This window comes from Lynx canadensis, chromosome C1, assembly GCF_007474595.2.
Source record: "Lynx canadensis isolate LIC74 chromosome C1, mLynCan4.pri.v2, whole genome shotgun sequence".
Lineage (NCBI taxonomy): Eukaryota > Metazoa > Chordata > Mammalia > Carnivora > Felidae > Lynx > Lynx canadensis.
The window spans coordinates 94,992,583-95,006,669 of NC_044310.1; the positions used below are offsets into that span (position 1 = coordinate 94,992,583).

A 14,087-nucleotide genomic window follows, 5' to 3' on the forward strand; every position below is an offset into this window, starting at 1 on the left:
TGGACAATAAGCATTCCATTTATTATCCATGCATGGATAATATGGGGAGGACAGGTTCTGTTGTTGCTCTTGACTTGGCTTTGGAGCAGATATGGACACTTTGTGGGGTAGTGTGAACAGCACAAGGCCGGAAGTCTGTCGGGACCGTTTCAATCCCAGCTCTGTGGCTGTGACCTTGGGCAAATTGCTTGACTTCCCAGGGCCTCTCCATGCAGAATAAGAGCAACAGCAGCCACTTCCAGAGTGAGGCGAGAAGGAAACGTGAACGAACGAACGCAAAGATGGCGATAGCGTTGCCCCAGGCCTGGGGATTCTGTTGCCAGCAAATGTCACTCCTAATGGTTTTGTTCTGGCCCAGTTAAAATGAGTTCATTCCCTTGGATCCCTTCTGGCTAACTGATGGGTAAAGAGTTGTTTCTTCTTACTGAACCCCTTGAGCCAGGAACCGGGTCCTCTTCCTTGCTGTGTTTTGATCCTGTCCCGATGCCCGGCCTTTAGGAGATGTTCATAAAATTTTGTTCAATTGGGTCTGGATTGTTATGACTGGTCCACAAAACAGATGAGTCACAGATGAATGGCCAAGAGGGGACTTGGTTTCCTGCGGAATCATTCCGAACTGGGAGCTGGTGACTTCACCACCACCCAGTGGGAGGAGCCTTCACCCACACCCACACCCACCCACCCACCCACACACACACACACACTGAACATATGCACACAGCACCACCATCACCAAGGCAGCCACAGCCAACAGGCCTTCCCCCAGGACTGAAATATCAGAGTTCTGTGGGGAGACAGAAAGGATGGGTAGGGCCTTGCTCCTCCAGAAAGCGCTGCCTCAACTGGCCAACTTCAGGGAGAGTACGAAAGGCCGTTTTTGCGGCCAGACAATCCTGATTCTTCCATGAGCCAGAAGCCTAATCTGGGCAGCCTATGTGACCCCCAAGGGCTTCCACCCACTTACTGGGAAGACAATCATTTCTAGGGTCATTCTGAAGTCTGAAAGACAAGTTGTGCACACTGCCTGGCAGATAGCGAGCGCTCAAGGAAATGAATGAAATTAGCACCTTCCCCTCGTAGCTTCCGCCAACAAAAACTTCTACGATTTGATTGCGTGGGGATCTGAGCGCGATCCTCACCGCCCCCCAATTCCCGCTGTGCTGCTGCTGCGCTAAGCCTCCTCCTCCAGCTTGGTCTCCGGGGGTCCAGGATGCAGGAAGAGCCTTTCTTGTTATTTTTCTTCTCCAATTTGTTAATGCGCCGAGGGCGGGAAGCCGTCTTGCCTCTAATTGCAGCTGTCACCCCCCCCCTCCCCTCCATCAAGCGGAGAGGAGCTCAGTCTGGAGGAGCGAGGCGGGGAGAGGGGGAGTGCCTCCAGGGCGGGCCGGCCCAAACAGGGACCCACATTGTCTTTTCCCAAGCAGCGGGCGGTCCCCGCGGGCGTGGGCGGGCCGGCAGCTCCCCGGGGGGGCGCGGACAGCCACGTGCGCCGCTCCAGGAAAGCTTTAGGCGCCTGGAGTAGGGAGCGGAGTTGCCGCCCTTCCCCCAGCCGCCCGATCGTGGGGTGGAGCTGGGAATCTAAAACACGGGGTGTATTTCTTATGGGCCCACCTTGGCCTCGCTGGTGAACGCCCTGTGCCTGCGTCCGGAGCTGGGCGGGGGAGGGAGGTGGTGAGGGGGGCTTTCAGTGCTGGAGGCGGGGTGTTGGGGAAGGAGCTCCTGTGCCTCCAGGGCCCTGCTGCAGCCCTTGGGTCAGCCCTGCGCTGATCTGCCACCTGCCCGCAGGTGGCATATCTAAGCTTGCTTCCTCATCGGGAAAAGGGGGCTAAACTGCCTTACTTGCTTACTCAAAAGGAGATAACGGATATGGTATATGAAAAGGCTTTCAAACTTTAAAGTGCTATACAGATATCTTTCCTGTGCTTTTGAAAAGACATAGGGCTCCCTCGAGTACTCCTTATACACACTCCTTATTAGGCCCATTTCCCAGGATCCAGGTATGGGCTGAAATCTTGAAGGCCAACAGGGAGAGGTGGGAGTGGGAAGTTTCCTCTCCGCTGATCCCTATCCCAGGAGGGCTGGGGTTTCATGCCTGTGCCTGGAGCAGTGCTTTGCCAGGGATGCCAGCGGTTATAAGGTTGGGGACACAGGAGCCAAGGTCTTTATTGGGGGCCTTTCTAGGGGAACATGAGGCCCCAGTGCCCTAACCCATACAGAATGTTTAGTTGGGGCAGTGAAGGAATGTAAGAATTTCCTGGTCTCCTGCCCCATGCCCCTCATCACCTGCAGCCCCAAGGTGAGCACCACTCTCTCAATCTCTCTTTCAGTCCGGGAACCCTCATCTCCCCACCAGCCAGCCCCCACCACAGCCTCTACCAACCACATGCCTGTTAGTCCTACTCCAGACACTCTCGCTTCTTTTCCCTCCTTCCTGGGAAAAAGGAACCCAGAGTTAGGCTTTCGAAAGCCATAGCACCCGCCCCCCTCCCCCCATCCTTCCCAGGGCCCAGCACTGGGGACCTGGACCTTTTGGGTTCAGTCAACGTTCTGTCTCTAGGATTCAGACCCAAACAGCTGTGTTAATATCAAAGCCAGAGGGTGAGGGTTCCAGGGCCTTGGGGCAGCTTGTGGAAGGACTTTCCCCCCTTCTGGGCTCAGCAGTGCTCGGGAAGGGGAAGTGTCCAGAGCCCTTGGAATGGCTCCGCTTCTTGACCTTGTGTGAGCGGGCGGCTCTGGGCTCCGAGGCCGTGGGTGTCACCCAGCCCGGTTTCTCCTTCAGCAGCCTGTCTCGGTCAGGCCGCACGCTGCGCAGGAACTTCCTAAAGATGTTTGCTGTGAGGGCAAACCTGCGGCCCAGCTCCCGGGGCTGGCCCTTCTCCCCCTTGGGCTCCCCCGCCTCCCCCTTCTCCCCACCCTTCTCCAGTTCCGGCAAATCCAGCCAGTTGCCCACCAGGTCCGCAAAAACATTGTCACCTAGGACCAGAGGCTGTCGATTCCGGCCCCGGGACATCAATGTGGAGGTCCAGTCTTCCGGTTCCGCCAGCTCTGGCCCCTGCTGGGCACAGCTTTGGTGCTCTGGGAGCTGTGCTCTGGTCAGGGGGACCAGATCCCTCCCACAGACACTCCTACAGGACGGAAACTTCGTGCCAAAAGGTTGGTTGGAGGAGGAGCAGGCCGTGGGCCTGGCAGGGGCCTGGGGCTGTGTCCGGGGGCTTTCAGGGCAGCCTGGGGCAGGACTCCCTCCAGAGATCTCCAGCTGTTCCAGTGCTGCCTGCACCTGAAGAAGCTTTAGTTCTTGCAGCGCACCCATCATGCAGTTCATCTGATCCTGCAAGCCATCACCCACTTCCTTCATAGACATCTGCAGGGGACAGAAATGCACAGGCCCATGAGCCACGGGGGGCTGGGGAAGCGCTGCCCCTTACTGGCCCTGAACCTAGACGCCCGCCCAAACATACACCTCTGGGGTCATTCCAGCCCCTCCACTGACCCCACCTCCACAGGGCCCAGTGCAGTGCAGATGGGAGCTGGGAGAGGAGGAATCTTAACGCCCATATGGCTAGTTAAAGGAAATCATATTAATGGCAGCTAACGTGCTAAGGCAGGTGCTGTCCTCAGCTACATATATGTAAATACAGACACATATATAAATGGATCTGTGGCTAATCTCCCCAACTAGTCTATGAGGTAGTGACTAGTACTAGATGAGGGCACGGAGGCGTGTGAGTAGCTTGCTCGAGACGACGCAGATACAAGAGGGTGCGCGAAATGGTGGTGGCCGTCTTTGTCTTTTTACGAGGTGCTGCGCCCTCTTTGCGAGCCTCCCTGAGACAACAATGACGATGACGATGATGATGGCCACGATAAGAGCAGTTTGTGCATGTTCGCTATGTAATAGGAACTGAGCTACCTGCTCTAGGCACATCACGTCTCAAGATCTTTATATAAACCCTGTGAGGTTGCCATTAGTGCTCTCATTTTAGTGAGTTAACCATGGCGGAGGTGAAGTAACTTGCCTAAGGTCATCTAGGTCATATCGCTGGGCCTTGGACACAGGACACCTTGCTCCAAATGCTATATACCAAGCACTGCCTGCCTCAAGATGGCTGGACAGAGGAGCTGGGCCTTAAGGCTACTCTGCCCTCCCCAGGGCGGTGGAGGAGGCTGGAGGACATGAGGGCAAGACAAGGAGCTCAGATTCCCGAAGGAAAAGGCTAGGCCGGGGGCTTCCTTTCACTGCTGTGCACATCTGGCCGCTCAGGAGAGAGACAAGGAGGCCAGGATGCTCCTGTGTGCAGAAGCCCTTCCCGGCCCTTCTCTGCCTTCCCCCTCTCAGCTGCACTTACACTTGGCTCTGGTGCTCTTCCTGCCTTCTCAGCCCAAGTGGCTCCCCCGCTCTGGCCAAGAGTGGGGACCCTGGGGGCCAGCCCTCCAGCCCCTTTGCGGGTGTCGAAGGCACGAGTCCCAGGTGCCAGCTGGAAGGGGCTGAGAGGCTGACTTGGGTGAGGGCCGAGTTTGGAGGCGGGCAGGGGATGCGTGGTCTGATAACATTCACGGCCCAAGCTGCCCTAGTCCCGCCGGCTCCCTCCCCGGATCTGCTCGTGTTACCAAGAGCAAAAGCCCTCGCGTGAGGGGACCATCTGTTTCTTAAGCCCCCCAGAGACCCGTGGGGATCATCTTACCGCCCAGCCTGGTCATAATGCACAGAACTAAGCCCACAGGGTGCAGGGGTGGAGGGATTGGGAGGGTGGGCACAGAGGCACTGCACTGGCAGCTGACACTCTCAGGCTTTGCGGTCAAACCCTCACCTGGCAACCCCGACCCTGACAGGGGCAGGGGCAGGGGACCAGGCCAGACTCTCCTGAGCCAGCAGCACTAAGCAGCTGGAGGACTGAGTGTCCCTGAAGGCAAGGAGGCCTCAGCTGAGTGTGGTGGGTGGGAGCCCTGGAGACCCTGGGATTTGCCAGACCCTCCCAGCGGCCCCCCCCCCCCCCGGGAAGCGGGCTCCGTTGGAGTGGCAGTTATGACAGCCTGTGAGGTGGCTGCGCTTGCCAATGGCCCATTGCTCTGACCTCTTTGGCTTCCGGCCTCTTGAGACCTTCCTTTTGGAGGCATTTCAGCGCAGCTGGGAAGACCCAGGGCAGAGTCAGAGGAGACCCTAAGCCTCAAACCAACCTCCTTGAGGTCCCTTCCCGCAAACTGCTTCTCTGACTTCCCTTTTTCTGCCCCTTCTCTCATACCCCTTTCCTTGTCACCCCAACCTGGACCTCAGAGTCCCGTTTGGCTTTTGTTTCCACCTTCTGCCCCTCTTCCTGTCCCCAGAGGTCTCACATCTGCTTTTCCATCTCCTGGAATGCAGAACCCTCCTCGAAGGCCTTCCGGCCACCAGCTCAGTCTTCCCACACTCCTGTGATCCTGTCACTTGCCACTCAGAAGCATGTCACTGTTCCCATATGCATACCCCCTGCTGCTGTCAGAACGTCATCAGTGACACCCCAAGTGCCTTTGTCTGTCGTGCTATTTCTGTACGCGGCCCAGCCCCTCCCCCCGCCTCCACATTTCAATGCTCAGTTGCTCATGAAACATTCACTGAGCATTTACCATCGAGGGCAGGGTCTGAGATCTACACGTTGTTATGCCTCCCCAGAACCCAGCTAGCACCTTGCCCCTGTGACACACCCATAAAACATCTATTGAGTACCACTGAATACCCCAAGTCCTGTGTCTCCAGACCTGCTGCCCTCAGGCAGTAATGCACTCCTCAGAGAGAAAGAGTCAGGGACACGGCTCAAGGCTTCATTTCACCAACAGGCGAGAAGCCTGAACTTGCAGGCATCCTTCCAGAAGGCTGAACACAGTCCAGGTCAGAGGCAGTGAGAGGAATGAAATGACCCCATTCAGTCTCTTCCAGTATGGAAAAATCCTGAAGACATAATGCTGACATTTTGTACCATTTTCCAGTGAGAATGAATGTGTGGGTATGTATGAATTTGGAACTGCTCATAACACAGAGGCCCCAGTCAAGTCAACAGGAGGTGAAATTAGACCCCTATGGAAAATGATATTCTGTATTGGTTAAGGTCTTAGTTTCTAGAGACAAATGGAACAGGGTTCAAATCCCAGCTCTGCCACATAGCAGCAGCTGTGTGGCCGGGACGGTTATTTAAATCGTTTTTCAACTTCTCCATTCTTCAAAACGGGAATACGAGTTTCTGCCTCACGCAGCTCTGGACAGATTAGGTGAGTGTTTATACGTGGCTTGGAGGTGAGTTTTGGTGGTTATCTTAAGACTTCCTGAGAACTTCCAGAACACGTCTTCCTCAGTGGACCTTAACACACAGTCGTGACAGGACTCCATTCATCTACCTGGTGGGATCAAGGAGAAACACAGCTCTTGTCCTGTCCCTTCTGTCCTCCCCCCGGCCCCCTCCAAAGGAAGAGCAAGGAAGGAAAGGAAAGCTCCGCATCCTCTTGCCCACCAGCGAGGGTGCTGACACTGAGGGCAGAAGGCAACTGTGAGAAGGAGGACGAGAGAAGGAGGAAGTGTGGGAAGCGGGGAGGGCCGGGGGAAGTGGAGAGGCAGGAGCATCAGCTGGGTCTTGACTGAGAGGAGCTGCCTTTCCTGGCCCCAAGGGGGAATGATGTCACCCAGGGAGAAAGAGCCAGAGGGCAAGCTGCTGTCTTCGGGGCGTGGGACCTTCTCAGATCCCAGGGTTTCTCCTGCCTCGGGAACCCAAGATGGAGCAGCGTGGGGTGGGAGCAGAGGAGAGGAGCCAGAGAAAATCCCAACTAGAAATGGTCGTCACTAATCCCAATCTCTAGGCTGTAGGGGACTGAGTTCCTCTCTGGCCTCCCAGTGCCAGGGCTTCCGGTGCTCCCTCAGGACAGGGACCCAGTCATACCCAGCTTGCCCTCAGGGGTCGGTTGGACAGGTCCTAAGAGGATCTAATTGGTTTGATTAGTCCGAGTGGCAGTGGGTCTAGCAGCCACCCCCCCACCCCGTGCCCACCCCCAATCACATTCACTGCCGCGCACGCGCAGGAACTGGCCTGTTCCACCATCGAACATACTGCCCCTGACAGCATATCCCAGGGTGTGGGGCTCCTTGCTGAGAAAGACCACGGAAGTTCTTTCCTCCTCGCAGGCCTCCTCACAAGCACAACCGCCACCACCCACCTCCTAGCCCCTCAGCACCTCCTGGGCCTCGAAATGTTTCATTCTAAATATGGTCTTCACGTCAAACTTTAGTCTCTCCTGGTGCAGTTGAATCCAGCTGGATGGGCGCTGGGCACCTTCTTGGTGTTTGTGAGGAGCCCCAGGGGAGTCCTAGCTGCCTAACTGGGCCGCATGACCTCGGGCAGAGGGCGGTGGCTGTGAAATGCTGATCCCCTGTGTGTATGCGGTGTGCATCCTTCCGTCGTGCTTTGCCGGACCCCACGGTGACTCTGGCAAGCTGGTGACCCTGCTTTATGGATGAAGAAACGGGATCCGAGATGCTCGTTTTCTTCCTCGACATTCTTCCCTGGACTTCCTGCGTGGTTTTCACCATATCTCCTCATCACCTAGTCTCCCATTTAATGCTTTACATAAGTCTGTTTGTATACATAAATGCATTTCTGTAGGAACTTATAGGAAACGCATAGCACTTGCCATAAACAGAGAGTAAGGATCTAAAACGAAAAGGTTTTCATCTGAGTATCAGATCTTAATGTCATCCTGAGCGCCCCTGGTGGAAATGTGGATCTATTGCCTGGGGTTCCAAAACTGGGAAGGATTCCTGGGAGGACCGGGACCCCAAGCCTGGCCCTCTTGCTCCAGCCCAGTGGGCTTTCCGAGTCATCACGATCTGACTTCTCAGCCTCGCGGGGTTGTTGCAAGAAGAAACCAGGATAGCCAATCTGACATGCAAAGTGCAATTACCATCATACAGGGAGGAAGAGCACGAAGTCTTGGAGGGACTCCAAGACCTAATTCAGTTCCTTTCCACTGACAGTGCCTCTTCATTGAATCATCTGAAGAAGGAAAAAGCACTGTCTGGAGCTGAGGGGGAAGATGCCGCCAGGAAGCAGACCCCGCCATCCTGGCCCTGCAGCACTGAGCCTTCGAGGGGTAGGGGTAGTGTGGGGTCAGCTGCCCATGCACAGCACCGTCTCCCTTGGCACTCGCTGGGCCTTTGTGGTATGGGAGGCATGGGGATGGGAAAGTGACACCAGCATCCTCGGCAACCTTCCCAAGCCCTCTCCTAGGCCCCTGACTGATCCCACAGCTGCGCCCTCCATCCGTCCATCTCACGCCCTCTCCCCGCTCAGCCAGAATCCTTTGACGCGGGCTCCAGCTTTGCCCGCGGACCTGGCAGTGGGCCCTGCCTCGCTGCCCCCACCCCCATTACTCACAAGATCCCCACACAGTTCCTTTCAGCCCCTCTGGAAGCTACAAGGAGGTTCAGGGCCGGAAACGGGAAAAGGCCCCGCTTTTGCCAAGTGGCCCATTCTGCAGTCCAGTGAATAGGGACCTTCACAGTCCCTTGCTCTTGGCGGGAACGCACGACAGGAAGGTAAAATAGAAACTGTGCCAAAGAGCTGGAGGAGGGAGGAGGGTAAAGAAAGAAGGAAGTGTGAAATGGGTGAGCCCGCTCTCGACGGAACCATCTACAGGGACTCGTGCGCTTGGGCAAGAGGCAGACACGTGGAGAGAGGGGCACAATCTCACCCTGCGGGGAGCTTGCCTCTCAGCCTCACCACGCCCTTCGCCCTTGACAGCTTTAGCTCCTCTCCAAAGCAGGCAGTCCCAATTCCTTGGGCATCCAGGGGGCCTCCAGAAGTAACCTTCCTCTTCGTTCTTGTTCAGGCCTTCATACTCTCCTTCATGGGCTCTTGTGATAACCACCTAACTCAGCCTCTGCCTCCATTTCCTCCCCCCACCCACCACCCTCCGCCCCAGACCACCCACCTCCTGGATCCCAGGGCACTGTTCTCGGCCTGCTTCTTGCAGTGCATAGAGGGAAGAGCAGACTTTTTTTTTTAAAATTTTTTTTTTTTTTCAACGTTTATTTATTTTTGGGACAGAGAGAGACAGAGCATGAACGGGGGAGGGGCAGAGAGAGAGGGAGACACAGAATCGGAAACAGGCTCCAGGCTCTGAGCCATCAGCCCAGAGCCTGACGCGGGGCTCGAACTCACGGACCGCGAGATCGTGACCTGGCTGAAGTCGGACGCTTAACCGACTGCGCCACCCAGGCGCCCCTAGAGCAGACTTTTTAGCATGGCATTCAAGGTGCCCCATAGACTGCTCTCAACAACTCTTTCAGCCCCGTTGCTCACTCTTTCTCTGCACATACCCTATGTTCTACCAGACGGAAGTAGTCTTCGAACATCCCCGCCAGAAGGCATCCGGACGTCCTTGCTACTTCCATCTCGGTGCCTTTCACTCCTGTTGTTTCGTGATCTGCCTGGAATGCGGTTTTCCTCCCCTTCGCATCCCTGCTTATCCCTCAAGGTCAAGCTCAAATGCTACTTCTTCCACAAAGCTTTTCCCGATCCCCTGGCTGGAGGTCATTTCTCCCTTCTCAAAGCACTGAACTTGTGCTTCTCACGTAGCAAGCACCCTCTGTCTCTCTGCTGGACACATGCATGCATGCATGGGTTACGAGTGCAAGCTTTGCAGTCAGGCTGGCTGGGTTTGAGCCCTAGCTCTGCTGCGTACCAGCTCGATGACCTTGGCCAAGTCACTTGACCTCCCCATGTCTCATTTATAAAATGAGAACAATGGAAGTACAACATCTCCAAGTTGCTTTGGCAATTAAGTGACATGATACATTATATGTCTAGCATATCAATAAATGTTAACATCAACACTTATTATTATCATCATCATCTCCCCTATTGAACTGCGAGTTCCCTGAAAGCGGAATCTGTGTCTGTTTATATTTGTAACTACAGTACCAGTGTCTGGTAAAGTGCTTTAAACATAGGGAAAGTTCCATTAATGTGTTCTGTGAATGAATGACTCATGCACACCAGCCCGATCAATCCATCCAGTGTTTGCTGAGCGCCTACAACACAATGTGCGTGGTATTATGTGCTAAGGACAGGCATCAATCATTTAATCTTAACAGCAGCTGTAGCAGGTAGGTATTTAAAAAAAAACCCATTTTACAGATGAGAAAAACAAGGCACAGAGGGGTTAAGTAATCTGCCTGGGTCACATCCTGAGCCAGGATGGAATTCAAGTTGGCTTGCCCCCGAATCCCATGCTCCACACTCCTCGCTTATGGACCCGACCCCAGCTCTAAACATCAAAGGAGGCCGAGAACTGAAGGCTATTCCTCCCATATCTCTTCATCACTTTCTTTGCTCCTTTTCTTGCCTTTAGGTCCTGGTCCTCCTCCACATGTCAGAACCTCCTGACCTTGTGGCCAGGTAACTGCCTTCTAGGAATACCAAGTTGTTCTAGAAGGACCTTCTCCAGCCCAAGAGAAGCCCCTCTGCTGCTTCATCATGCCTAAGCTAGGACAGATATTGCAGGAGGTAGCCTCCATCAACCTCCTCCTCCTCCAGGAAGCCTTCCTGGCATGGCTGGACTTCATGAGCCCCTATCACTCAACCTTTACACACTCTATTCGCTTTCCACTGATACTGACTCATGAGGCAAACCCCGTGAGCATCTTATGTCTGCTTCTTCTGTGTTTCTGTGTCTACCCCATTTGTTGGAAGCCCTCAAGGGAGGAGTGTGTAGGAACAGCTGGTCCCAAGGCCTTGTGTCCGTGCAGGGCCCCTCTGTGGTGGCTGGAGGGGAGAGAGATATGTTCCCTGCTGGGTTGTTGCAGCCCTGACCCCCTCATCCTAATGAAGAAGTGTGTCAGCTGCTGCTACTCTCCTGCCACATTTCATCCCTGAAACCTGATCTCTGTCCTCTTCGAGGCAGGGGGAAAAGGCCAGTTCTCTAGACATCAAGCTAATCAAGCCAGGATCCCCAAACCCTTAGCCTCCCCGCCCCCCACAGTGCTCACTTGTTAGAGTGCAATTTTTTTTAAACTCTTTTAAATGTTTTATTTATTTTTGAGAGACAGAGAGAGAGACAGAGTGTGAGCAGGGGAGGGGTAGAGAGAGGGAGACACAGAATCCGAAGCAGGCTCCGGGCTTTGAGCTGTCAGCACAGAGCCCGACACTGTGAAATCATGACCTGAGCCCAAGTCAGACGCCCCTACAGTGTGAACTTTCTGCTCCACGAAATTAAGGAATTCTGTTACTTTGGTCTTCAGGAACACACTTTTCTCATCTAGATTTTCTGAGCCAAGGACAGGGCCACAGAACACCCTTAACAAAAATTATTTTACAACCTGTTAATGTTTCCTTTTCCAGCAGGTTAACCCAGCGTCTGTAGGACGCAGGCTTCTTGAAGGGATTTAGTGGCATAAATGAATGTAGAACTCGACGAGTATTACATGAGTGTCCTTCCTGGGCATCTACTAACCTAAGGACAAAGCCAGGCAACACACAGCCCTCCTCTGCGGCGGTGGGGAAGATTCTGCCTAGGATAAACACACAAGCCCTACTGCCTGCCCCCACCCTCACCAGCTCATGACATAAAACGACTGTATGCCTGTTACAGACCTGGGGTATAAAAAGCAAGAACCTTCCACCCCAGTCACAACCAAGGTGCACTGAATTCAATCCCCACAGTCCTTAGGGGAGCCAAAGGGCCCAGACGGGCTAACTCAGCTCTACTTTCTTCTTTACTCCCATTTGCAAAACTGAGGCACTGAGATGTGGTTCAGCTACCTAAGCACTGGGCTGAGGTGTCAGGGAGTGAGTGAGACTCTAATACCTCTGCCTGTCACTCTGCTCTGTCTCACTTCTGGGCAGACTGGCACCGGGGAGGAGGCGGGGCACCAAGGGGGGGGGGGAGGGTGCAGAACTCTCCCATCTGAGTGTCATTCTGGGCCCCAGGCCAGGCATTTGGCTTCCTCGCCAAGGGAGTCAAAGGCTGAAGCTGCTCAGACAAAGGGCCAAATGAAAGCTAATGGGGAGCTCAGTGACTTCAGCCTCTCCCCTTCCTCCTCCCGGGGACTGGGGGCTCAAGTCCTTGGCAGGAGAGGGTGCAAATCAAGACCTGGAGCTCAGTTCAGTGCAGATTCCTATTTGCCTTTTTTATTCTCCTGGCATCCACAGACTGTCTTCCTCCCCTCACCCCCCCTCCCACCTAGGGTGCTATAAAAAATGCAAATCAGTAGGATTTTAAAATTCAAGCCTATGCCAGGAACACCCACAAACCCTCTATTAAGGCATATCCTGAGGTGGGTGGTGTGGTCCCAGATTCCAAGCATAAAAAGAGGACTCTATTTGATTCTCTTTTTTTCAGCATGGGCCTTGGACTTCAGACATTATCTGTGATGACCTTGACCTTTCTTTCTGGTATTGGACAAATGAATGGGAAGAGTCAGAATTGTGTATGTGTGGACTGGGGCTGACCATCCGAAACTGACACGAGAAGCATGTGAAAATGAGGGTGGGAAGGAACACAGTGGAGACTCTTCTGTCCCTCCCAGAAGCAGCATTTCTCTGGGTAACTTTACCGTCTGTGCGTCACCACAAAAAGGGCTTGAGGAGGAAATCCCAGAGAAGTGACCATTGACCTGAGAAGGCAGACCCTGGAGTGGGACAGACAGGAAGAGTGCCTGGGAGCCTTGACCAGGAAGCATCAGTGAGAACACCTGCTCTGCAAGCTGCCCTCCCCCCCAAAAACTGGCCCCAGATACAGCTGCCAAGTTTCCGGGGGGGGGGGGCTGCTGGAAGGGAGTGTAGAGTTTACAGGCCTTAGTGGGAGAGTCTGTCACGGAATCTGGAGAGTCATGGGTCCAGGTCTGCTGTTGAGAGCCTGGGCGTCCCTGGCTTTGGAAAGTGGGAAGAAAGAGGACGGGAGAAAAGTGAGGAGTGGAGAGGTCCACTCCTAAAGACACTAAAGGGGACAAAAAGAGGCAGGGGCAAAGACACAGGAAGGAGCTGGGTGGACAGAGAGGTGGGCCCGGGGGCCGGGGTGGGGGGTGTGCATATCTGTGTGAATTCGGGTGGTTGCAGAAACAGGAAAGGTGGCAGGTGTGTGTGGGGGGGTTGGGGGTGGTATATGAAATCGGCGAGAATCAGCCTCACAGAGCTTTGGAAGCACCCCGCCCCCGACTTGGGTGATGCCCGGGTCCCAGACTGAGATCCGTCTCCCGACCTCTGCACCCCTGGCCTCCGCACGCTCCCTCCGCACTCCCCACGCCCAGCCCCGACATCTGGCAGGGCCCCCGCAGCTCCGCTCGCTATCTGCCAGGCGGCGCCCCTCCTCCGGCGCGGGGCCCTCCCCCGCCCTTCCAGCTGCCAGCCCCCTCCCTGCTGGCAGACAAGCCCGGGCAGACAGCCGGCCCAGCCTGCCCCCGCAGCCGCGCCAGCTCTGCCAAGCCCGGCGGGGCTGGGGGCCCCAGGCGGTGCCAGCTCCCCGCGAGCCAGCGGTCCCCGGCTGCCCTCCGGCCCGCGCGCCCGGCCCCTGCTCCCCGCGCCCCGCCTGCCCCGCGCGCTCCGCGGCGCCCCGAGCGGCCCCAGAAGCCGGCCCGGGCGTCCCGCTCCCGCGCGTCTGTCCGTCTGGGAGTGTGCCCCCGTTTCTCCAGCGACTTCCCTGGGCGCATTTCAGTCTGGGTTTGGGGTCGCTAGGTCTCCGTCACTTGCTCGCGTCTGCCTCACTCACATATCTTCGCTCCAAGTTTCCTCGCGGCCCTTTCCCTCGGGACAGGCCCTGCCCTCTGCCTGCCCGTGTCCTCCTCTCTGGCTTTCCCCCGCCCGAATACTCCCAGCTCCCCGGCCGGCCCCGGGCGGGGGCCAGGTGCCGTCGGGGCGGAGCAGTCCTCCCGGCCCCCGGCGCCTGCTGCGCTCTTACCAGCTCCTGCTTGAGGCGGCGCAAATAGCAGTCCATTTCCCTGCTCTCTTCCTCCTGCGCCCATTTGCCGGGCTCGGCTCCACAAGAGCGTCCCCGGGTGGGAACACCGGCCCCCGGCCCCCGCGCGCCGCGCCTCTCGCAGGGCCGAGCCGAGCCTCTGCTCCAAGGCCCGG

General features: G+C 55.9%; 1 protein-coding gene across 4 annotated transcripts; it reads right to left on the reverse strand.

The window, feature by feature from the left end:
• Positions 1-14,073, reverse strand: INKA2 (inka box actin regulator 2). 4 transcript variants are annotated; one of them, XM_030326428.1, is made up of 3 exons: positions 13,915-14,073; positions 5,734-6,366; positions 1-3,361 (listed from the first exon to the last, which is right to left on the reverse strand). In XM_030326428.1, the coding sequence occupies exon 3, from the start codon at positions 3,359-3,361 to the stop codon at positions 2,561-2,563; it is 801 nt and encodes a 266-aa protein (XP_030182288.1). In that variant the 5' UTR covers positions 5,734-6,366; positions 13,915-14,073; the 3' UTR covers positions 1-2,560. The 4 variants fall into 4 exon arrangements, with proteins under 4 accessions (XP_030182288.1, XP_030182289.1, XP_030182290.1 ...); XM_030326429.1 differs by having other exon boundaries at positions 5,712-6,366; XM_030326430.1 differs by having other exon boundaries at positions 5,702-6,366.
• Positions 14,074-14,087: the final 14 nt, after the last annotated feature.